This window comes from Hyposmocoma kahamanoa, unplaced genomic scaffold (assembly GCF_003589595.1).
Source record: "Hyposmocoma kahamanoa isolate Upper Pololo Valley unplaced genomic scaffold, ASM358959v1 102, whole genome shotgun sequence".
NCBI lineage: Eukaryota > Metazoa > Arthropoda > Insecta > Lepidoptera > Cosmopterigidae > Hyposmocoma > Hyposmocoma kahamanoa.
In genome coordinates this window covers 12,596,821-12,621,777 of record NW_020653337.1, presented here as the reverse complement: position 1 = coordinate 12,621,777, position 24,957 = coordinate 12,596,821, and the positions used below count along the sequence as shown (strand labels likewise).

Sequence of the window (24,957 nt, the reverse complement as noted above, 5' to 3'; positions counted from 1 at the left end):
CATAGGTAAAGGTGGCTTAGTAACGTAGAGCAATGCTTTGGCGCTACGTAACGGCGCGTGAAGTCCACCTGTCGCGTGCGAGGCGCGTGCGCAGGCCGCCGACCGTACATGCCGCCAACTGCCAACCGCCAGCACGCTCAAGCGTGGCGCTCTCGACCTGCACTTGCTGTCCACCAGAGGCACCAACCGTGGAGAGGACACTCCGCACCTGACGCCCTCGCACGTTACCTGCATAATTTACGGTTGTCATGGCAATTGGTAACCATACTTCAACTCATGTTATGTAACGATACAAAAAAAAAACAAAAACATTATTAACAAAACCTATCTGATAATCACAAAAAGTCCAAGTATTCATCACAATGGATTTTTAAAAGCTTTTTGATGGTCATTGGTAGCGAATAGCGATAAAAAATGTAGCTGTAAAGTACTTCATTCTGTCATCCTTATGACTTTCTTTTATTGGTACGTTATTTCACAATACTACATATTTTTAGCGTTGTAAAAATTCGCATCGTTGCAGTTTTGTCCTGATAATTAAAGCGTAGATATTTTACCTTTAAACGGCTTCTATATAGCTGCAACGATGAGCTCTACTGCTACTAAATTAAACTACATTAAAGTAGATAATAATGTTTGAATTTAATTGAACGCTCACGTATTCAATACTGATCACAAGTTGAAAATGAAAACTCATATCATATCAATCGAGTTTATAAGCGTTTTCATGAGGGTATTTAACATAATGAATGAAACAAGTTACAGGTGCATCTTCAAACGACATCGTAGGTGTTTGTATAGATAAGGTGTAATATCTCTTTAAGTTAATGATTAGAAAAAGGACCCGCATCAACTACATGCTATTGAAAATATGTAATTTATGTTGTGCAGAAACTCATTAACATTGCAAGTAGGCGTATGGCTGATTTATTTCAGCATATCACAAGCTTGAAATCATAGATGCTAGTAAGAAGGGCACTACAATAGCAGTGCCGTCTTCGTGAAATATCAATAAAACATAAGAACCCAGTGGGAGATACGAAAATATTAAGGATAATAACGACACACTGGGTGGCCGCAGTGAACAACAACTAGATCGCCTACGCGGTCTTCATTCAAGCCAAAGGTTATCAGAGACCATGCAAAAGAGATTATGCAAGTGGCATTATTATAGTCTGAGTTCGTTACATAAATAACGGCATGTCCAACGGCTACTGTTATGAGAAAAAAGCTAATAGTGAACTGTTATAAATATGGCACGTGCTGGGCACTTGCCGGCGCGTGCGCTGGCAAGGAGCGCCCGCGTATGCCACGCTCGGCCGCGTCTCACCCTCTACCCCTATAGTCATGACATTACCACTTTTTAGAACATTTATAGTAACACTATTCTAACCGCCATGTGTACGCGACAGTTGGAGCTAGATGTTGATAAGCTACAGGCCATTGTTAACTCGGTTGTATCGTATGTAGCAATTAATTTAAACAACAGGAGAATTAACTACAGAACGCGGAACGATCGAACGTGTGGTGACCACTCTCTATATTATCTTTAAATTAATTTTAAGACTACATTAATAATTTCATATGTTGAATAAGGGTTGTTATTTTAAGAGAAGTGGCACGTAATTACCGAATTAGCATACATTGATAGACTTTGACTATGCCCAGGTTAATCAAGATGACACTTTATTTCTTCTAGAGATTACCTCAAAAATAACACTATTGTAGTGATAAGTCCATAAATGTCATATTTGTTATTTTTATCAGAATATATGACGGACATCTTTGATTTTTATGGTTCGTCATTGATTTTTGGAAATTGTGAGTATATACCTGTATTATCATCCAAGCTGGCTTTTTAAAAGTTAGTTCACTCTAGTGTGATTCGGATCAATTTATTTGTAAAAGTTACTATAAAAACGTGCAACATAATGGAATTTGGTGCTATAAAAGTCGCGAGAGTGAGGTATAAAGCGCTGGCTGGTCTGCGGGCCGGCAACTTCGCGGCGCGAGCACAGGTTACGCGGGGGCGGCGGACGCGCGGATGCCGTATTTTATTTATAATTACGGACGACGACCCGAGACCCGGACCTGTCGCGATTTCACCTGCTATTGCGATTTTATTCATTGTTGCTGCGTTTATTACGTTGGTTGTTACAGATTTTACTGTCCAGTGAATTTTAACGAATGGCTCAGACTCTCGTGTTGATTTCTCCTTATAAACGCGCCTAAATAACGATCTCATATTTAATCAGTAGCTTCGGTTTAACTGAAATGATTAAGTTTTTAAAGTTCCTGATTCACAATGTAAAAAGAAAGTTAAAGAGAACTTATCATTAATGTTTAACTTTCTTATAATAAATGTTCATGTTTGACCTAATGAATATTGATGATTCCTTTCCAAGCTTTTATTGATATTTTTGTAATAAATGAATTCAGAAATAAATCGTGCGTGTATGAGGTAGGTAAGTCACGAGGTATTTTTTAATATTTCCGCAAAGGTCTCTTTCTACTTTAATACTTATCGGCATTTTTCTAACTTCGATCTGTGCATAAAGGAAGTGAGGACGAGAATGTAATATTCAGAACCAAGCGGAACTAATTCATATTTTGCGAGAAAAATATTAACATTTTTCGAATGAAAACTATCAGATTTGACAAACAGTTGACTGTTGAATTGACACTAGTTTAATTAAATGAGCTCGAAGCGAGGGTTAATGTAGCTTTTACAGCCAATGTAACCTGTAATATAAAGACATGTCATAATCGAGCTCGCGGGTGATGGGTCGGAGGTGAGGGCCGCCGGCCGCCCTGCGCGTGTGCCGGGCCGCCTACGCGCGGTACCGTTACACACCGGTTAATTTTTATACCGAGGATTATTGTATTAACGCCCGCGCCTTGTCGCTCGAGGAGACCTCTTCGCGAACAACAGATGGATTTCTCATCCGCAATAATCGCGCCAATCAGGTCAACAAAAAGGCCATGAGACTAAATAACAGCACGCACAAGTGTGTTGTTTAACATTTAAAAGATTACATGGTGAAAATGAAAAATGAATTACATAAAAGGTTTTATAATGAGATTTCTTTACCGTTATCAAATATTTCGTGGTACGGTTGTATGAGAATTTCAACTTAAACTTTGGACCGATATGAAGTCAACTGTGACGTTTATTGTTTAAATGCTAAATATAACATCAATTCTCAAATATTTTTCAGGCTGAGTGAAGAAATAGATTTTTCACAGATGGCGTTACGGCAAAAAAAGTCGTTAAAAACAAAAACAAAGATCAGCAACAACCATACCTATAGCAAAAATCGTAATAATACGTAATTATAACAAACTAGTGGAGTAATTTCACAAAAAATAATTGAATATCAATGTGGTGAAATATCCTGACATTCAATAAACTTTTTTAATAATTATGAATATATTAATATACATAAATATCAATAACAGTCCCCATAACAGTAATAAATGCTCTTTATACTACTCAAGTGGACGGATGTACCTATGTAGATTTAGATTAATATTCGATGGTAATGTGCACCAAGTGCAACGATTGTTTTTATTGCACCTCTCAAGACCTTTGACTCATTCTCCTACCTACAAAGGGCTTGGTTGGCACACGCTAAGTGTTGACAGCTTATTAGGTAACCTCTTATTGATGTCTATAAAGGAATATTCAAGCTAATATAACGTTATCGACAGAGACATAAGACATCACATACAACACCTCAGTGCAAAAGACATCAACGAGTTAAAATCGACGTTATGGATATTATTTTTAACTATTTTATAATTGAATGTACTATTACTACAAACATCATGCAATAACTGACTGAGTAAATGTTTTAATTTGTTATCCCTTCTATTATATAATCAGTGTTTGCGGACGAGTCCATTAGTTCTGATTTCAAACATAGCTACTGAAAACAAAATTATTCATATTCGATTGTGTTTATCACAGCGCAACGTCAAGATTAGGAAAAATAATGCAAAACTTATGGAAATAAAGCATCGTAATCCATTTACGTGGATCTAGAAACTATCGCTACCAGTGAATAATCTTTTTTGAGCCGGAGAAGCGCAACGTCGCTTCGCCCACGCACAGCGCACTATACAAACCAACCTGTATTTTCGCAGAAACTTCAACAATCCAAATTGAATCTTATACCTACTGGTATTGAATACTATTCGCGAGATTCTAGGTATGCTGTTAGAGCTAATGCAAGACTTTACTTTACCGACTTGTTCGTGTCTATGCCTCATTTACACTTATCCAATAACATTTTTCTCGAGTCTTAACAATACCATTTCAAACTATGTCAAATGTTTTCTATGCTTAACCTGCTTTTATTTACGTAATTTTCTTTTATAGTTCGTACGTTAAATATAAATAATTTGACGAATCATTTTAATTAGGTATGTAGGTACCACGCATGTGTTCATGCTGGACATCAGTTACTCAACAATATTGCTAAACAACGATGTATGAACGTAATATTTGCTCGTCTGCTATCGTCACAGTCAAGTGGCGAGTTGGAGCTACATATAAGTGAAAGCGAGGCTTTATTCTCGACACCGACTCAGTTATTGGCACGGGATCACGCGATTTATCGGCCGCGCCCGCGACGCCGCCGCCCGCCGTTGCCCGTACCGCCGCGCCGTTTGAAAGACACACGTGCCGTGACATTCGCGCCTCTTCTATTGTCTCTACATACGCCTGGAAAATATTCCTTTTAAAAGGATATAGCAATAAATATTAGTAACTTTATCATACAATCAATTATCATTTAAAAAAAGCGAAGCGGAGATCTTTGTATAATTTTACCATATCGTAGATAAGTGTAAACAGATAGAATTTTTATGTTTACGATGATTCATAACATGCAACTATACACAATACAATTAATAGGTTCTCCATTAAAGGTTTATACTCATCACTATAAGCTGCAACTTAAAATTGCAATCTACAAAATGCACATTTATATGGCTTAATAAAATTAACAAGCAAATATGAACATTTATATAGCACATAAATCAGAGCTATAAAAATTTTCGATGAAAGCTTTCTCTCTTACGAACGTGTTGAACCACACCACAGGCACACTAACAATTCCTATTGTAGGTACTTGGCTTAACCACAGGCTCATAATTATATTGCAACTATGAGCCATGTTATGTTGAATATGCAAGTTGTCACAACGACTAGACTGGGAGTATCGCGTGTAAGAACGCTTATAGGGCTGCCATATTCTGACTTATTGGTTTTACAAACGAGATACCGGTGACTATACGTTAGCCTCAATTTACACGTACTAATTGACTAAGGTGGAAGCAACATTATAGGATTTCTAAAGTGACAGAATTTTCTAATTTTAATTTCAAAAACAAATTCTTTGAAAAAAAATACTAGAAACCGTAAACGACTTACTACCGCATTACCGCACCGAATTACCGCAATCGTAAATCACAAGTTATTAAGAGAGATACAGAGCTTTCGAGGATCTAGGCTGTGCTACTTAATAATCAAGGCCAGTTCAAGAAACAGTGAATCTAGGAATCAAGTATTATTGTTGTGCAGTATTGAGAAGCTTTAATCCCAAACTAAACCTTTGGAACAATTCAAAAACACTGCTAAATTTCTTTAAAAATTTGGATGTGTGCACAACCCTGTGCTTAATGTGATTAGCTTGTGACAGTCAGACTTTATTGATCATGTTTACAAGTATTATGTAGTAACTGGGGTCTAATTAACATTTGCAAAGAATTTTATGTAGCCTATGGCATCACCCGTAGCAATTCATCTTTGAAATTACATACGTTTCAAATCACAAGGTTAAGCAACTTGATTTTATTTATTACGTATTAAAATTAAGATGTAGCCATTTCTCATTTCACAGCCAGCTAAGTTTCAAGTGTAGGTAGATAGGACTAGTATAGAAGGGGTTATAAATTGTAACAATGTCATATCAAGAGTGGGTTAGGTAATTTATTGAAAGGTGCGCATTGAAATCACGTTTATTTGTGCGCACGCGCCGACGTCGCGCGACGTTACAAATCATGCTTATCGCTTGACGCGACTGCTCCATTGCCGCCACCGGTCCTAAACCTAGACGGATCTAGATATTTTCCTACGGTAAACATCTTCGGCATTCACACAAGTCTGGCCATGTAAGGAGCTGTGAGAATTACCTACTGCATAATTTGCCCTCATTATCAGTAAGATACGTACTTGTAGATTTGTACAAAGTACAATAAAGATCAATCATTCGTATAACACGGGTATCGTCTCGTTGGCGCAATTTTTAGTTAGAGTTAGAGGTTCTACGTCGTGACGAAAACTAATCGGGCATTCATTATCATTATCTATATTTTATCTGCGTGCTGCATTAATAATGTACTCGTTTTAAAAAGCATAAATAATTAAATATAACAATAACAAAGTTCTTCACAAACGAGGTCAAATTAATGTCGAAACCCGTTCAAGTTATCTTTAAAACGATCAATTATACCTAATAGGAAAAGTTCAAAGTTCTAATAGGTGTGAATTCTAATTGGTACTGCATATCGGCATTCGATCTTGGATTAGATAATCACGATGCAAATACGTACAGAATTAATTAATGAGAATGCATTGGATTGGACGTAGCGCGGGTACGCAGCGCACGCGCCGCAGCGCTCGTGGTGGTCGCCAGTGACCAATCACCGCAAGACGCACACACACGCTCACTCATTATTAGGTAAACATCTTTCTAATTGGCATTTGTGTAGGCTGATGGGGATGTTCTGTTGCCAGCATAGTTGCAAATTAAGCTATTGTGTACCTATTTCACTAAAACTTTCGAGTTTTGACGTGGACATGGCTTAATACAGGGCTTTTTTCTCGTTTACCCTTTTAATAAACACCTCAGATTCTACTAATATGATGCAAGTTCTGTTAGTTTTGTTTAATAACAAGTTGCCTACGCTTCACTAAAGCATGTACCAAACGTTTTTACCGCAAATCGTCAATAGATATCCCTATATCTCATTAGATAAATACTTTTTATTCTAGTTCTTATTACATAATCGAATAATTGAAATACGACCTCGATAATATCGTAATTCTAAATATTACGATAAAAAAGTGCCAATAGTTAGGTATCTTATCTGAGAAAAACGTGCACTTGCCTGACAGGGTCGGAGGTTAACAGGCAGATCTTTATCTGATTGGACAACTTTCTTACTGGTAAGCGAAACGATAACATTATGGTTTTATTGAGATAAAACTTATTATATTATTATTAGATTAAAATATTGTCTTTTGACGTAAAATAATTTTCTTACCATAGGTAAGTATTGCTTTTAAGCTTGCGTATATCAGTAATAATTTGAGGAAAAAATATTATAAATGCCAAGCAAGAGGAACTGACACTCTGTGTCAGTACAGTCAACAGCGGATTTAGTATATCATTAAACGGATGGATGTTGAAATGCCGAAATATTTTTTATTTCTGCTGAACAGCTTAACTTTTATGCCTTTAGAGAAAAAAATGAGCAGGCGCATCCAGAAACTTAATACGTTTAATCTGACATATTACGCATTTTTTTCGCAACAGTGAACTTTACAAAATTCGTGCTTGAAGGGATGACGGAGTAGAGAAAGTTTTCAAAATCTGGATCATCAGAATATCATGCTTTCGAAGTCGTGGGATTTTACTGTCGCATTGTTATGAACAAGATTTCATTCATCGGCAGATTAGGGTTCCTTCCATGAAATAAAACCTCAGTAACAACTTTTCCCGATACAACGCTTATTTCATACTTTCATACTACAATACCTAGGTGTAATTAGTACCTAACTACATTATCGTAGTCGTAGTTGGTTATTATTATAACACCGAATTACGAGCTACCTAAGATAATTATGAGAAAGTCGAGGAATCAATTACAGTGATTCTGATTGGAATTGTTGACAGTTAGGATATATAGATGAAAAAATGCGTCGGTCTATCAATATAAATGTGATACCGCCACTGAAATGTGATACCGCGCTGTACATTTAAATAATTATGGCTTCGAGACAAAAGCGAATTCTCGGAGTTCTATTCACGAGATTAGTTAGGTAGTAGAGTAAGAAGGTACAAGCGGGTGCAAGCCCCGGGTGGTGACCTCGTGGCCGGGTGACCGTCGGCGGCGGCATGGCGGGCGATGGCGCCCACCGTCTAATACCCGACCCACATCCGACCGGTGCCGGTCCTCGCTATTGTCTCGCGATAAACTCGCCGGTTAAATCATTACTTAGTCACAAATTGGAACTAGATAAAGATTTAGTATCATGTTTACTAACACACATGTATTACACACATACCCAGGGCTAGTGAGATATTAAATTATACAATTGCAATACACTACTTGTGATGTTTGTCTAGTTGTTGGTGTATAACACTAGTTTGACGATAAAGAACATAAAAATGTTTTTCGTGAAAATTTAAAAATACCTGAGAATATTGATTATGATAAACTCATGTTTTTGACATGTCTACATTATTAAACCATGTCAGGAAATAGCAAATAAAACAAAGACAATTTATATCAAATCAAATAATGTTTTATTTTCCGTGTATAGAGGTAACAGAAAGGAACGCGATTCGGCAATTGGCTTAATACTAGCCTCGTGAATATGTATACTATACATATAAAAATAGCATCTTAGGACATACTGTTATAAAATTTTTGACGAATATATTAATCATTTATAATTAAGGCACTTTGTACATGGCTTAGGATACATAATATAGGTTTTAGTAAGTGTATGACACTTGGCATATGCCACATGACTAGCAAAATCGCAACGAGCGCGACTGAACTACCTTAACTTAACTCTATGTTACAGCTAGGAGTCGAAATTTACAATGATTCCTCAAATAGTTACGTACTTACGACACACAACAACTTATTCTACATCGTAGTAGGTACTTATAATAAAAAGTAGAGTACAAATCGTGTACAAAAATAATTTAAGTTTAAATTAGGGTTTTGTTTGTAATGATAACACAAATGTTACTATAGTCTACATTATGATCGAGATCGTAACGCTTCGAAGCTCAGTCTTCTCAGTAGGCGTGGATAGTAGCCTGCGGTGGCAATTGCTGGTGTGGGTGCGTCACTGGTAACGATTCTGGTCTGTATTCGTATGAAGTATTGCCAGGTGACCCGCAGCCACCTTCTAGGTGTTTACTCAGTAAGGACATACGCGAGAAGGTCTTTCCGCAGCCGGAACATGAGTACTTCTTAACATCTGAGTGGGTTTGAAGATGTGCGCGTAGATTCGATCTATCAGCAAACGCTCGGCGACAGTGGTGGCACGAAAACGGTTTTTCTCCCGTGTGTGTGCGAATATGGCCCTGAAGCAACCAAGGGCGCGAGAAAGCTTTGCCGCACAGATGACATTTGCAAGGCAACGTATGAGTACGAATATGCATCTTAAGAGCACCCAAAGACGTGTACACCTTAGCGCAGTATTTACAACTGAAAGATTTACGCGCCAAACTGCCTTCCGCAGCAGCACAGTGATACTGCTGATGTTTTGAGAGACCAGAGTATGTGGAGTACGATTTTGCGCAGTCTGGACATTGGTAGCGTGGACGGCGCGGTGCGGATACTGAGACCCCCGAATCAGATGATACGGAACCCGGAGAGCGAAGATCTTCGGGACAGGGTGGTGGTGAGCAAGAAGACGGCGGAGATGCCGGCGAGTATCTAGCATATAGCGGCGCATGCGCAGGAGATGATAGCGTCGGCGCTGCAGGATACAATTCTTCCATAGGGTAAGGCGCGTATAGGGTGGGTAGGTACGGGTACTGTGGTGTTGGGCGTGCGAGTTCTGTAGGTACAGGCTCGAGGCGAGCTCGGCACGCAGCCAAATATTCCAGATGCTGCTGCTGTGCCCACTCGCGCGGCTCTGCCTTTACGGCAGCTGCACATACAGGCGAAGAGGCTTTGCTTGGGTAATTACCAGTCTTCGAAAGATCTTCAGGTTTCGTGCTTAAATTTTCTGGTTCATCGTTTTCTGTGTCACCTGATGGACAATAGGAAAATACGTCTGCTTAAAATTCTCTCCACTTTATAGTTAGCAACTCTAAATATAACATATTTTTAGAAGGGAGAAAGTTGACCGGGGAAGGTAACCTTCCGAAAAATATTAAAGTACAGTTCCATGTAAAAATCTGTCTTTCTTTAAAATATTAAGATTTAAGAGCTAAACCAATTTAATTAGAGAGATTATGTACATTTTCAAACATTTAAAATTTAACAAACTAATTATTGTAATGTGATAATTTATTTTACGTGAAATAAGAAATACTTACAATGATAATCGTAATATAGTCGCGTGGCCAGGTGGGCGGGGTGCGGTGGAGAGGTGGGCGGTGTCGCCGGCCGCTCCTCCCGCACCAGCACCGGCCGCTTCTTCAGCGGGCAGTGCGCATACTTCTTCGTCATCATGGCTCGAGATGTCTGCGAATCCTCCACAAGCATCTTACACTTTGCTCACAAACACTCAATAGTCTTTGAAAGATAGTTCTCAAACGTGTCACAAGTTCACAACGCTACGCTCACAACAGTCCAAACATCGCAAGTTGCGTAGAAGTCGTGATAGAGTATCGTATTCGAAACGAGACAGACGTGCACGCGCACTCATCGGGTACGGAACTCGAAGTGGTGCGGTGAGAGAAGTGGTGCGGCTTTTATGCACTCCCCGGCAGTGCCGGCCAGGTGGCGGCGGGTAGGCCGCGCACGTGCGCCATACCCAATCGGCAAAGGGCGCGGGGCCCCGGCCAATAGCGGCGCGGCGCGGCGCGGGGCGGCGGCGGCACCTGCGCCTCCGCACCCGGCAGCGCAGCCTCTCTGTGCGATATGCCCAGCTTCAGCTTCACACCGGTTGGAACCGTCTCGTCTGACTGAGCTATTTTTTGCACAGTTTTCGGGGTTAAGCACCTTTGAACTGGACTACAGTGTCTCTTTCAAACAAACTCAATTCTTTGTTAGAGCCATTATTTGTTGGTCATAAAACTTCGTATATGCAGTTTATACATAAAATATACAACTGGGTATATAATACGACTACTATGCGTTTCTACTGTATAGGTGTCAATATTTTTGATAAGGTGCATTTACAAAGTAGGCATGTTTCCTGAGTAGCATCTCATCTCATATGACACGAACAACCTAGCATTGTTGCTAGCCTTGGCCCAATTCCGTAAATTATTTTAGCCGTGACCATTTTATAAACTTACTTACTTTAATATACCTACTGTGTAACACGATTCTGCAAGTGTTAATAATGTAGAGCCGCATCGTTTGTTCCAGCACAACACAGAAAACAGACGGGATTCGAAAATATTTTTCCAAATACCTATCGCCGCATTTCATAGATAAGTTAGCAGGTAAATAAGGCATGATACATAGAACTCAATCACATTTCCGTTACAATGTCATCCTGTTAGTTCATAGGTACTCATTTTTAGTTTAGAATAATGGACTCATATTCCTTCAATTGGAAGATAAAAACCGGCATACAGAACCAAATGTGGAAGTGTATATACTTCTACCAATTACACATTAGAGGTATTGCGAAGAATTGCTTATCAAGTTATCACATTAATAGACGAGCACGGTCAGCACTCTACCTAGGTATTACAGTCTATGAACGTACGTGTCTTTCAAATACATACTTTGCGTATTCTATATTCCGCGTAACCTGTGTAGTGTCCGGATGGAATTTGACGATTATACATATTGATAAGCAACGTTTTTTACGCAGTTACATTTGTACATGTAACACTTTGTAAAATTGTTTTGATTTCGGAAAAATTCCATATCAAGTGATCCGTTATCGTTATGCTCACACACTTAGTCACAACTTGCGACGGTTTGACTTCGATAACAATAATTATACAGATTTATGTAGATAACCGGAAATACACAGAACCCGTTCATTCTGCAAATCGTTAACAAAAAGATTTCCTTGTGTGTATCAAACCAAACAAGATACGAGCCCCCTCCCAACGCGGAAATATAACGTTTACAAGGGTCTTTGTTATATTTTTTATACGACCAGTGTTAATTCCCACAGGTCAGGCTGTTCCCTGAGTAATTTAGGCATTCTCACAGGAACAAGTTCACTTTGAAGTTTTACAGGTAAAGTTCTCAAGCGAAGGGCGAATACCTTCAAATTGCGAGTCCGGTTTTTTAAGAACAAACGTAGCTTTTATGGCATGTGAAAATAATAGTACAATTTAAATGAATAGGCAATGCAAAACATCCTCGGAATGACAGCTAAAACTTTGTAGGAGCGTAGTCTGCACGTCAGCAGTAATACGTATCATGATGACGAGGGTTGAGTATGGTGAAATTTGCCTCATGACTCAGCCGCCGTACGTGTCAAAGGATCGACTTGTAATCCGCATCAATTGCTCCATTATGTTTAGAGCTGGTGTGACTAATCATGCTGATCAAAGGTCCACAATAACAATGTAATAGGATCTCTCGACGATCTCACCTTCAACTTTCAATACATAAGTAGAGAGTATCGAATCAATGCCATAAACAAAGCATCCGTCATTACTTAATGGGCTTGAGACCTTGTGAATGAATTCCTTATCGCGATCCATGCTTGGGAAATGTAAACAAAACAGCGGAAGATGGTCAATGGTTAAACAATGCATTAGGTAAACCATTTTGTCGAAATGAATAACATGAGTGATAATTAATTAGTGATGTGTTATTGTAAACACACTTATTTAAAAGTCAATTAAGAAATTTTAATTTTCGATTACAGAACTTTAAAAATACCGTTAATTGTGTGAGCACGTTGTTTTTAACATCGTATTGAACTAAACATAATAAATTCATTGTTTTATAATTTAGAAATTTGCAGAGAGCGGTAAAATTAAACAGTTTTTAGTACAATAACCAAAATGAGTGTAATTTACCAGTGTATTATTACAATATACAACATAAGGCTCAATAGGCAATTTTTATTTGGACTATTTGTTAACAAATCAATACTGAAATCGCCTCCTAAAATTATATTAGTTTTGGAATATTTTTTTGTTACATAAAGTAACATTTTCTCTAATTGTTTGAAAAATAGTTATTCGTCTCTTCTGTTCCAATACATATATTGACAAGCAAAATTTTATGTTTCCTCAATTCGGTTGCAAAGACTTCCAAAACATACTCCACCGACATGTTCGCTATCTCCTTCAACTCTATACTTTTTATTTCTTCGTGTAGGAGTATGCAAACCCCAACAAAGCCCCCTCTATGTTTTCTACAGAATGATGGTGCCACTTTAAAATTAGAATATTTTATTAAATCTAATTTCTCCTGTGTTAACCAAGACTCGAAAATGCATACTGCTCGGAACTGCTGATTTTGTTCTAAAAAAGCTTCCAATAGATGTTGTTTCTTGTATAGGCTTTGGAAGTTCTGATGAAGTATCTTAAAGTGTTGTATGTTGTATATAGTAGCGAAAGAACTTCCTGTTATATTATTTATTTCATTTTTGTGGTCGTCGTATTTATATTTGTTATATGCTCTATTTTTAGGCTCGGAGTCTGTGTAAATTATATTTTTATCCGTATTATTGTTGTTCAATTGAATTCGTTTCCCTTGTATGTATAATTGATTATCTCGTGTCGTCGCGTGGAGGCCAGTTTTTCGGGCTTTTATCATTTCTTTTCTTAATAGCCTTCTTCCATTTCGCTTCTTTTCGTCTAAAACTGGAGATATAGCTTTTCCCGTGCCCTGGAAGTGGTGGCTGTTATCTAATAGGTATTTTACCATTCTCTTGCTTATGAGCTTTACATTTAACGGCCTTTTTTATTCTGATATTTTCATATCATACGAGTTTCTTCTATATATCCCATTAGGTCTAAATTTAAGGTACTACGAAATATATCAATGATTCTCATATGAGAGCGTATTCTGGTTCCTTACTCATCACTATTTTCTTTGTATTTTCTTCCGTATTGCTTATAATAGTTGTTTTAATTATACTTGAAACCTTCAAATTGATTACGTATTACTTCTTAATTGCAAGTTAGGTTCCACTGACAAGAATGAGCAACTTTATGAGTTGCTCTTTGTAACTAGATATAAGGCAAATAGGTACCAGAAACTTGAAAGAACAAAACAGTTTACTCCCATGGATTTGTGACGTCCAAGTTCCAAGAACCTGTACAAATAACCCTTTTTGTATAATAAAGTTTTTGTTTCACGATAGTTTTAAACTCCGCAAATGGCAAATTTTGAGTAAAAGTAACTTTATTGTAGAAGTGTATACATTGCTCCTCAATGAATTTGTCACATTGACTGTCAAGAACAGTCAGTTTATTTTTTAAGTTATTCAAGGTCACGAAGTTTTACTACCATTTAATTATTTTTGGGAAATTACCCTACTAGTTTGTTATAGTTATTAATACAAAGATTGAACACTAAGAAAAAAATCTTCGATTCTCTTTTTTCTGAGACGAATCAGCGCCTTCCAGCAATCCGTGCTAGACGTGAGTGAAGAAATAGATTTCTCATAAATGGTGCTACGCCAAAAAAGTAGTCAAAAACCAAAAACAAAGATCTGCAAACAAGTCATGAAAAAATTCGTAAGATCTACTGGTTTGTTCTGTCACACGGTTTGTTGGAAGGCGCTGTTTGGCGATTTTTTCTTAATGTTCGATTTTTGTATTTTTGATTATAACAAACGAGTGGAGTAATTTCACAAAAATAATTGAGTATCATGGTAGTAAAACATCGTGACACTCAGTAAACTTTAAAAATTACAATTATTAAAGCGACATCTCTAGTCAGCTGCTGGTACCTGGCTGAGTGAAAAAGTAAATTTCTCACAGATGGCGCTACAGCAAAAAAGACGTTAATAGATAATTACTCAGATAAGACCTTAATATAATAGATTGCTGGAATAATTAGGTAATACCAAATAGTCAGTTCACTCATATTTCTCTTATTTGTATTATCTCTATTAAATTGTGAATTAGCTAAAATAAACAAATGTAACGATTTGTACGCATTAAAATGTTCGTTATTTTGTCGCGGTCACGAAATTTAACACATTTTGTTTTTTCTCATTAAGTGGTTTGTTAACCATAAACAAATCTACTACCAATGAAACGGCAATTGTTTTCGTCGATTACGGTCACATTAGTGCCTTTTAACTTTAAATATTGAGAAAGTATCATCAGCAAACAATACTATCATGAAATACATAAGATCTATACCTATATGAAACTATGTATATTATTAGTTGTATAATAGTAGTATAGAAATAGGTCTTAAATTTATTGGGACGACATAAATAACGAGCAATCAATCAACCAATTGACGAAAAACCATAAAAGCTTATTTTATTGATTTAAAGGCTTTAAGAATGTCATTTGTATACGCGACGAAACTTTAAATTGGTATGACTGACTCCAATATTGCTTTTAAATATGCAGTCAACAATTTATGAAAATTGATTTAACGACTTCGTAAACAGACATGGTACGTGTATAAAAACAATATTTGTTTTTACAATTTGATTTTTAATTGAAAATATAGGTAAGTAGCGTATTGTATTGGTATTGCGTTTCCGGTTTCACGTCTTCTTTACAACATTTGTTTTTGTTTTTAACCGACTTCAAAAAGGAGGAAGTTTACAATTCGTCTGTATTTTTAAATTTTGTTTTGTGTGTATGTTACGCAATTACTTCGACATGTGTGGCCCCATCCAAATATGAAGAAAATATTCCACCTCTAAAAAAATGTAGCAAACCAGGAAATTAATCCGGTTTATTGAATTTCACACACTTTCCTTTAATTGATTTCAATAAAGCTGGGTACATAGATGTCATTCCAATTAAAATAAAATGTTATGGTGACCTTGAGCTGTTCTGATGATGGAAATGGCAGACAGATGAGAGAGAACTCCTCAAAAGAGTCACTTATCAACTAAAGCGGATAAGCATACTTTGAGGCCGATTTCTTAAAGTTATAATTATTTAAGAACATTTCGCTTTAGCTATAGTGGTGATAGGTGGGCAAATTTTAATAGACCGCTGATTTAATGATTTTTTCCAAGACCACTCGCATGGACTTCTCATGCAGAACATGTGAAACTAAGTTACCATCTACTATTTATCATATCATCTATACAAATACCATCATGGAAGCTTGCTAAAACAACTTGCATGCCAGACGTGGAGATATGTAGGGCTCTGGCACTGTAAGAGCCTTAAAGTGTTTCACCCCATATTAAGCACCCAAGAAGTTCCACTATAGATCGATTACGGCGAAACCCGTAAGGAGGTATGCTTGGGCTACCTAAAATATGCGCTCCGTAATCTTTCGATGTATAGACGTAACTGAGACTGGCCTGTAATTGAGGAAATTCTCTCAATTCCCCATTTGAGCACAGTTTACACATTAGGAAACCTTCGTACTCTGAAACTAATACAGTCTGAACCGAGCTTTGAGAGTAAATCGAATTTGTTTAAAGATTTTTCAATTTCAGAATTTAACACAAAGGTACACGGGCTGTTTTCAGGCGTCAGCAAAATCATAATATTCGCGTGAGCTACCTTGGTGTTCAATTGAAACCTCAAAGTATGGTTAATATAATATAATGGTGGTGGTTCCATACCTTGGCTATAAAATACTTACAACCTTACTAACAAAGAAGTGAATCTTTCATTTCAGTCCGCTGACATGTATCGTCTTTTGTCACATTCACCAGTAGTGACAGACTGGTGAACTACACAGAGTATAGATCTGAATCAGTTGTCAGTAGATTTTTGTTAACCACTGAGCTTACCCTATAAAAGAATCTCCTATAGTATTTTTGGCAAAACCAATTGCGATACGTTAATTAACCAATTAAATATTAACTGTTGTTTGCATGTCACTAAATAAAATTGTTATATAACAACTTTTTATATTAAGTAAAACCCCTTTCAAAAAGGTATATCAATAATTGATAACTAGCAAGAAGAGGACTATTTTATTACAGATTATTTTAAAGCATTCTCGTGTGGGACACGACTTCCAACCGCGATATAATATATTTTTAAAACTTCTTTCTGATTATACATTTTAGGAAAACTTCTAGTTCGCTTTTTACTGTATTAAAAGGTATAGAATATTTAAAAGACCTGTGAAGTATATTTTACACTATAGTTAGAAAATAATTCCATTGGGTCATTGAAATATTACCGTTTGAAAATTCACTCAAATAACACCTAGTGTCATCAGATCAAAGTTAAGTTATCATCAAACAGTACGCATTTATAATGAATATCGTACGAAATGTGACGGTACGTGAGCCGCGGCGGCGACTGCGTCGGCCAGGTGCGATGTCGCGGGGGTAGGGGCGCGTGCGTAACGGTCGCGGCACGAGCTGCGCCGGCACAGGGGGACGTGCGCTATGGCGGAAATAGCGATGGACAGGGGCGCCGCGGGCAGGTGGTGCGCGATATGCCAGTCTGCTCTCAATGTCGCACAATTGGCGGTTAATTCCTCGCATACATTACATATACACATGAATTAAATGTGTGCAGTATTGTGCATTTTAAAAGAATCAATTTGAATATTTAAAAGTACACTATTTAACGAATATAAGTGCTTATTAAATCAATTAGCAACTTTGATAATAATCAGAATAACACCTTAATATAACTATGTGAGATACCTTTACGTACAATTTTGAAAATAGAAAATATGAACCACGCAATAATAGAAATTCTAAAATTAGATTTGCTGTTCAGTGAACTTCTACATATGTATATGTACTATATAAGAAAAGTCTTGTTATCTATCATTATTAGAATTTAAAGAACCGAAGAGCCGGCCACACCTGAGCTACGGCGACCATTGTAGTAAGGGTATTTGTATCATTGTTTGTTGAGCTTCATATAAAACGTTACACAAAGCGCAGCACCCACGAGAGTTCGACCCCGCTGGATTGAATCAGTGCAGCTATGCCAGCTGCTGGCTTGCAGAATCACATGTCTGTACCCGAATCGCACATCTGCACCGAACACCCCTTAGAACCAAAATGTCCAAATTACTACATAACCCCTACAACACATTACGTACTTCACCCTGCTCGGTACTTTCTGGTTCTACATTCAACGATTAGGGTCTCCCTCATTCATTGTTTTGTTCGCTCAGAAGAGGAACATTTTATCCGACAGCTACAGACGGATGTACTTGTGACCTTTTTTAAATAATTTACTCGTACGGTCTTGTAAATATGGTTCAATTTATTTTTGCACAATTTGATGTGGTCTATTAAGTTTAAACTGCTGTTTGATAAAATTCTTGCATTTAGGACATTTTGGTTTTAGGCGGTTGCAGCTTGCAGGTAGGTGAGTAGTTTAATTTTAAATAATGGCATAGCTGTAGAGTTTTCTATATAAAGCGCAAAGGGGCCATTCAACGCTTTTATAAACACTTTTAATACAGATGGATTGGTGGTTTTATACAGGTTGGTCTAAATGTTTTACAATAATATTTTTCTTGTATTGTCCAAAAAGTAACTAATTACTAAGTAAGTAATTACTTATTAATTACTTTTATAGAACTATGCGAGGTTATTAGACTAATTGACAACTCTTATTTCCTTATCATATATGAAATGTTTTTTTAAACTTAAGATTGCGCTGAGAAAATAAGCATGTGACTTGTACGGAGGAAAATAAGTAAAAGATATTTAATTGTTTAAGTAGAGATTATGTTATTAAAAATAGCTATGGTAAAATTTATAATGTATGTAGCATCAAAATATGCAGATATAAAGAGCACCCTGTAGAGCAGCAAGCGGCAACAGCTGAGATTTGGGCACACGCTACGCGGCCGGTGCGTCACTGCCGCGCCGCACCGGCCACCTTTCACCCCTCACTCGCTGCGCTTACGCACCCCGCTACCTTCTTACCCCGTCGTCGCCATCGTCTAATGTTAAACGTATATATTGTACTGTGTTGTACCATATATTTACCTGCACGTGTTAGGGACTGATTTCCTAGCAGAGGGTATTTGGCCTTAGTACGGGAGACGTAGTGGTGAGTTAGGCCTAATAGGACTTGCGGTAAGTAGTACTAGCAGTAGAGCTACTTGTGAAAGAATTCGTCCAGGGAAACACTGCCATATTAATTATTATTGAAGGGTAAGGGTGCTGTTGAAATTACATGTACATGGGACTTGTCAACTTACGTCTCAGGGTAAAGGGCGCAGTGGCAGTACCCCTCAGATCTTCATGATTTAAAGCTCTGAGTGGCACTGCAAAAGATCCATTCGCTCGATTGCTGCTTTGTTTTGGTATCGTAACTATAAATCCATATTTCGTCACCTGTTACTATGTCCCACACCAAATTTGACGCCCCTTCATTGAATCTGGTAAGCATGGCATTGCACCAAGTGACGCGATCCGTTTTTTTGAGCCTCAGTCAAATTGTGTGGGATCCACTGAGAACACAGCTTTTTCACACCCAAATGTTTGTGTAGTATTGATTGTATTTGACTCATGCCTATGCCTAAAGATGCTCGAATCTCCTGGTATGTCACATGCCTGTCTGTTTTGATCATACGGTGCACAGCATCGATGTTTTTGTTGTTCACAGCAGTGGACGGGCAACCATCACGAAATTCGTCACTGAGATTCACACGACCGCGTTTGAATTCTGCAAACCAGATATAAATAATCGTCTTGCATGGGGCTTCATCGCCAAAAGCAGTTTGAAGCCGAGAGAAACTCCGCTGCGCTGTTAAATTACATTTAAATTGGTAGAAAATCATACTACGAAAATTTTCACGAGTTAAATCCATGGTGATGTAGACTATCAATTTCTAAAATGACGCCACAATGTAAAAACAAGTGACAGTCAGATTAAACAAGCTGTATTCTACAGCCAAAGAGTTCCATTTTCAAATGTTGTAATTACTTTTTAAATATTGTTTATGTAAGTGGCAAGTGTAAGTGGAAAATTTATAGTGCGCCCTATATATATGTACGAAAAATAGAATTGTCGTCCTTGTGTCGAATTACAGTTATGATAAAGGGCACAGTATACTTAAAAATTGAAATTGAAAGTGAAATTGTTCCACCAAACTTTTAGCGATAATTTAAAAAAATTAAAGAGTATTTTCTTTCTTTATTTTTTTCATTTACTAAGCATTAATAAAACTAATTCTTTATTTTGTCTTAACTGTGTTCTTCGCCGGCAGCGGAAGTTGGTGGCACAGGACCGGGAGAATTGGCGTGCTCAGAAGGACGCTTATTTCCAGCAGTGAATGCGAGTAAGCTGATGATTGATTGTGATAGTCTGATATAATTAATATAAATAAGGTTAATTGTGTTTTACGCGTACATAAATAATGTATATAGATGTTGTAGAGATGAACAGGTATATATTAACTTGACGACAATTATTTAAAAGGGTCATAAAATGGCAATTTGTCAGGAGTTATCATTAGTTACTGTATTAACATATGCTAGTTATAAGTAGGCTTTCAGTACATTCAAAAATGACCGTCTGCCGGAAATGGGTCCCTTGAAGGACACTGTGAAGCAAAAATTGTTATGATACGAGGGAGTGAGAATGATATGTAATTGTATAGAAAGTTATTTGTACTTTTTTATGTTACCAAGTGACGGGACGAGCAAGGCGTGCGCCTGATGGAAAGCGACACGCATGTCTATAACAGATGCAATGACACTCAGAGCTTTAAATAGCAAAGATCCAAGGAGCAATGCCACCGTGCCCATCACGCTGAGACATAAGTTGACAATTCCAATGTTCCCGTAATTTCACCAGCACCCTTACCCTTCAAAACCGTTACATTACTCCGTTCCGGCAGAAACAGGTAAGGTGGCAGCACTTCCCTGGACGAACCCTTTCACAAGGAGCTCTACTGCTACTAAATACTACCGTACTGTACAATATTTCTTAGGAATATATTGTTAATATCATAAATAACAATTTTAGGTCCATGGCTTTCAATAATTCATTAAATTTTATTTTCAATACAAAAATAAAAATATTGAAATATATCGCTCTAAGCGGTGTTAACTCTGTGTGGTAACGATAGAAAGTCAGACATTATCAGTCCGATATAAAAGGAAAATGCAGGATCGAGGATGTGGATCATCGTCGGGGAGGACAGTTGCACGTCTGACCTTACTACCACAGATAGTACAACAAAACTTAGAAGTTTATTTTTCTTAAATTTATTATTTTTTGTAAAAGTTATTGAACGAAAGTTGTCGTTTATGATGATAGTAATATAGATCTGCTAGGTTGTTAGCATTTTCCAAATAACTTCGTCTACAAGAAAATACTCCAAAATTCGTCAATCGCGAAACACTTTACCACGCATAGTAATTTTCAAGAAATTTACGTAACACATAAAATTATGGAGCATAAGACACCTGCTATAAAACGGCATCTATGATTTATTGGACCCTAGTAAAAATTTCATTTTACCTTTTAAATAAATTCTGAGACACCGAAAAATTTTACAATAAAATCGTAATATAGGGAAACGTGAAATGTTCGTTTCCCACATTACCTTTTTTTTTCAGAAATTGTACCGTTATGGGTATTTTTTGTGTTTCTTATGCCGAGAGTAGGGTATTTATAGTGTTATGGTGCGAAGGGGAATGAAGACCTGGGGTCGCAGCGAGGGCAGCTGCATCATGCGCCGGAGCAGCCCAAACAAGTCGATCGTTCAACATCGGATTAACGCACCGTAAATGACGAGTAACGGTGCCGTTATTATTTCTAATCTATATCTAAAAAAGCATTAGTTATTTAACAACAACAACAACAACTGAACATAAATAACAAACATTTTTGACTACTATAAATCCGCGTTGTGTTTTGTCCTAATCAAATTGTCTACTCTATAGTCTTTGGATATACATTGGTGAACCTTTTTTGAATAGTACCTACATAATATTAAAATATTTTTATATAATTTATAATACCATTTTATATGAAAGTTGGGTATGTAGTAATTGTTTATATAGATGCTTTGTTATTGTAAGTCGATTATACTTCATTCTACACTTTCAGAAGTGGGAATTATTTAATAAATTTAATCTTTGTTAGTTAGGGTCTAAGTTATACTACAGTTTTCCTTTGAAAGTGAATCAAATGTTCATTTTAATGGCGACCCACCGCTAGATATCGAATAAAATGTAATTACTTAGAGCAAACGGCGGCGGACACACCCGTTCCGGGACACCTTTTCATTTAATCAAAACTTGTTTGCACACCCAACAAACGGTGTTTTGTTCATAGAGGGCAACCGATCTGCGCCAGCGCTGCGCTGCATAGCTGCACCCCAACACCGGTTTATTTTGCGTCGCCATCTTTTGATAGATCCTTTTTTTAGGTGTATGTATTGAAATTTATTAAAAGCTCAGTGAGGGTGCGCGTGCGCGGCGACAACTGCCGAGATTGTTGCACCTGGCCTTCGCTTGACGTGGCGCATGTGATGATGATAAAAGTATACCTATTTATTGTTACTATAAATATACACACCTATTTGCCAATCAGTAAGAAGCCAATTAGTAAGAGGGAAAATTCCCGGATGCAGCTTGATCACCTGCAGAATGCTGGACCTCATATTCCGAGGCGACTTTATGATATTTAACTTTCGTGTGAGTCTTGCTTACTTTGACAAATGATTCGTACTTCGGTTGCCTATTATGAAAATAGGTGAATGGATAGTACGGTTAGAAATAACCATTGATACAGCTGGCCAAAATGTTAGCGAAGAGGTTCGACAGTCTGTGCAATACGAAATTGGACAACTACGTAAAGTGCAAATATAAATATTAAAAATATGAAACAAAAAAATACTGCATTCGAAGAAAAATATAATTATTTATGTTTATTTTTTAGATTCGTGTAAAGCACTGGATACGTTTTAGTAATTATAGGTTGCATTGGGATAAGCTAGAATAACATCAGACATCGTCAAATTTTAAGATTTTACTGAAACAATTTTTAATAACGCACCAAATCCAATTCAGCCAAATGCTTATAGGACTACGCTGGTTGCCAGGCTAGGCTGCTCATCAGGGGTATCCATAAAGATTTCCCCCGTCAAAAAAAAGGCTAGGCTGCTCCAAAAAGATAACGCAAATGTTTAAAATGTTTTACCACAATTAACGATAAATATTGGCTTATAACGTAGAAAAATACCTGCTCTAGTTTCTAGTTTCAAATCTAAACACATGCAATGCAATACCAGTATCGATAGTAACAACCAGACCACACTAAGGTATCGACAGCGGCGGTGTCCTACACTCAATGTACAGGCGGTAAATCCTCAGCGAGTCAGCTAGAGTGGATCGCGTGCGAGGACTTTGCAGGGCAGCGACGTCGCTGAGGGCCAGGCGGCCCGCGCTGATATGTGTCGTACTACCGACCGCCCAAAGAGCAGGAATTATCTATCTCCATATCAAGCGCAGGTAAAGGAGATACTCACTTAAAATCAAACTGGATAGCGAATGAAACCGAAGCCATAAGAATATTATCGAAAATCGTTAAATGCTATTAAGAGAACCACAAAAATTTTATGAAGAAAGTTACAGGAAACACAAACATCAGAAGAAAGTTAATATCTTTAGTCGAAATCTTATTACCGTTGACACGACTATAAGGATTCTGTAAAAACCTGCAATTTTGTGGCTATGTAAGCATTTATTTACAACTTCATCTTCCCGGTCATAAAATGCAGACGTGAGCTGGGTTACGGTACAAGATCGCACTTGTATAATAATAAAAATGTTACCATTCGACCTTAGTAACGGAATAAATGATTTTCACCAGACCATAAAAGATGTTCAGAGATGCGATGTCGCTGATTTAATTTAATGTTATGATGACTTGAACCGTCGGAATAGTGCCTGTAGAGCATGAGTTACAAATTGTACTTATATAGCACAGTAACATTTTATTAAGCGATTCATACAATTAAGGTTACAATAAACAATACAGACTTCTTGAGATTTATGCCGACACAGGAAGTTATGAGTTAAGCAAACCTGTTCTAGGAATTGAACAGTGTGTTAGAGTTCGATTCCTTATACAGTTGCAATAGGAGTCTTTGTCTGCAAAGAATCAACGTCATCTTCGACGGCTGCATGTGCATGCGCCGTGGTGCAGTTATACGAATGGCATAATGCGGAAACAATGCGCGGACGCGGACGAAGTCCACATTCGTGCTTCGCGACTGTGGCCGTGTCGTGTTCGGTCGCGGCCCATGTTTGCGCTCGTAAAGTGTCATTATGGTAACAGTACCTCATTGTTGTTTTCGGCGGAGCCCGTCTCCCTATTTTCTCCGCTCGGCGTGTAAGCTCAACAGTCATGGCGAGTTATAACCAAAATGGGTTACGACCGCGTCTTGCGAAACATTTACGGGCCATCGTCTCCGACGAAATCTCGTTCCGTTTAATGGCCTTCGAATTTTAAGTGCCAAAGAAAGGTAAATCACTTTGACGTGTCTTGAACTTAAATTCGTGATTTGACGAGGACTCGATATTTCGAGCTGGCTATAAATTATACCACTCCGCAACTTATTCAAATTTATTTTAATTTTATTTTTAAATTGCAACCTGAAATTAACAGGACATATAAACTTATATTATAATACGTAAATATACTTACTGTTTGAAGCTATACTTGGTAAGGCCACGGATGATAATGTGAAAACTAATTCCTAAACATTAGGTACGAATCGTAGCAGGCAACACGAGACCAATTATGACTCGTTCATTATTACATAATGATTTCATTTTGTCTTTGACCCATTTAATTCGCCAGCTAAGGTGTTTTGTTTCATTGCGACGCGTTGTTCGTGGCGATTAAAATCGATGTCAAGCTTGACGGGAATATTTTTTGTCGG

The 24,957-nt window shown here is 37.5% G+C and overlaps 1 protein-coding gene across 1 annotated transcript; it reads right to left on the bottom strand.

The window, feature by feature from the left end:
* Window positions 1-8,785: 8,785 nt before the first annotated feature.
* Window positions 8,786-10,524, bottom strand: LOC113235429 (zinc finger protein SNAI2-like). Its single transcript, XM_026471115.1, has 2 exons — window positions 10,356-10,524; window positions 8,786-10,066 (listed from the first exon to the last, which is right to left on the bottom strand). Exons 1-2 carry the CDS (start codon window positions 10,522-10,524, stop codon window positions 9,102-9,104), a joined length of 1,134 nt encoding a protein of 377 aa, XP_026326900.1. The 3' UTR covers window positions 8,786-9,101.
* Window positions 10,525-24,957: the final 14,433 nt, after the last annotated feature.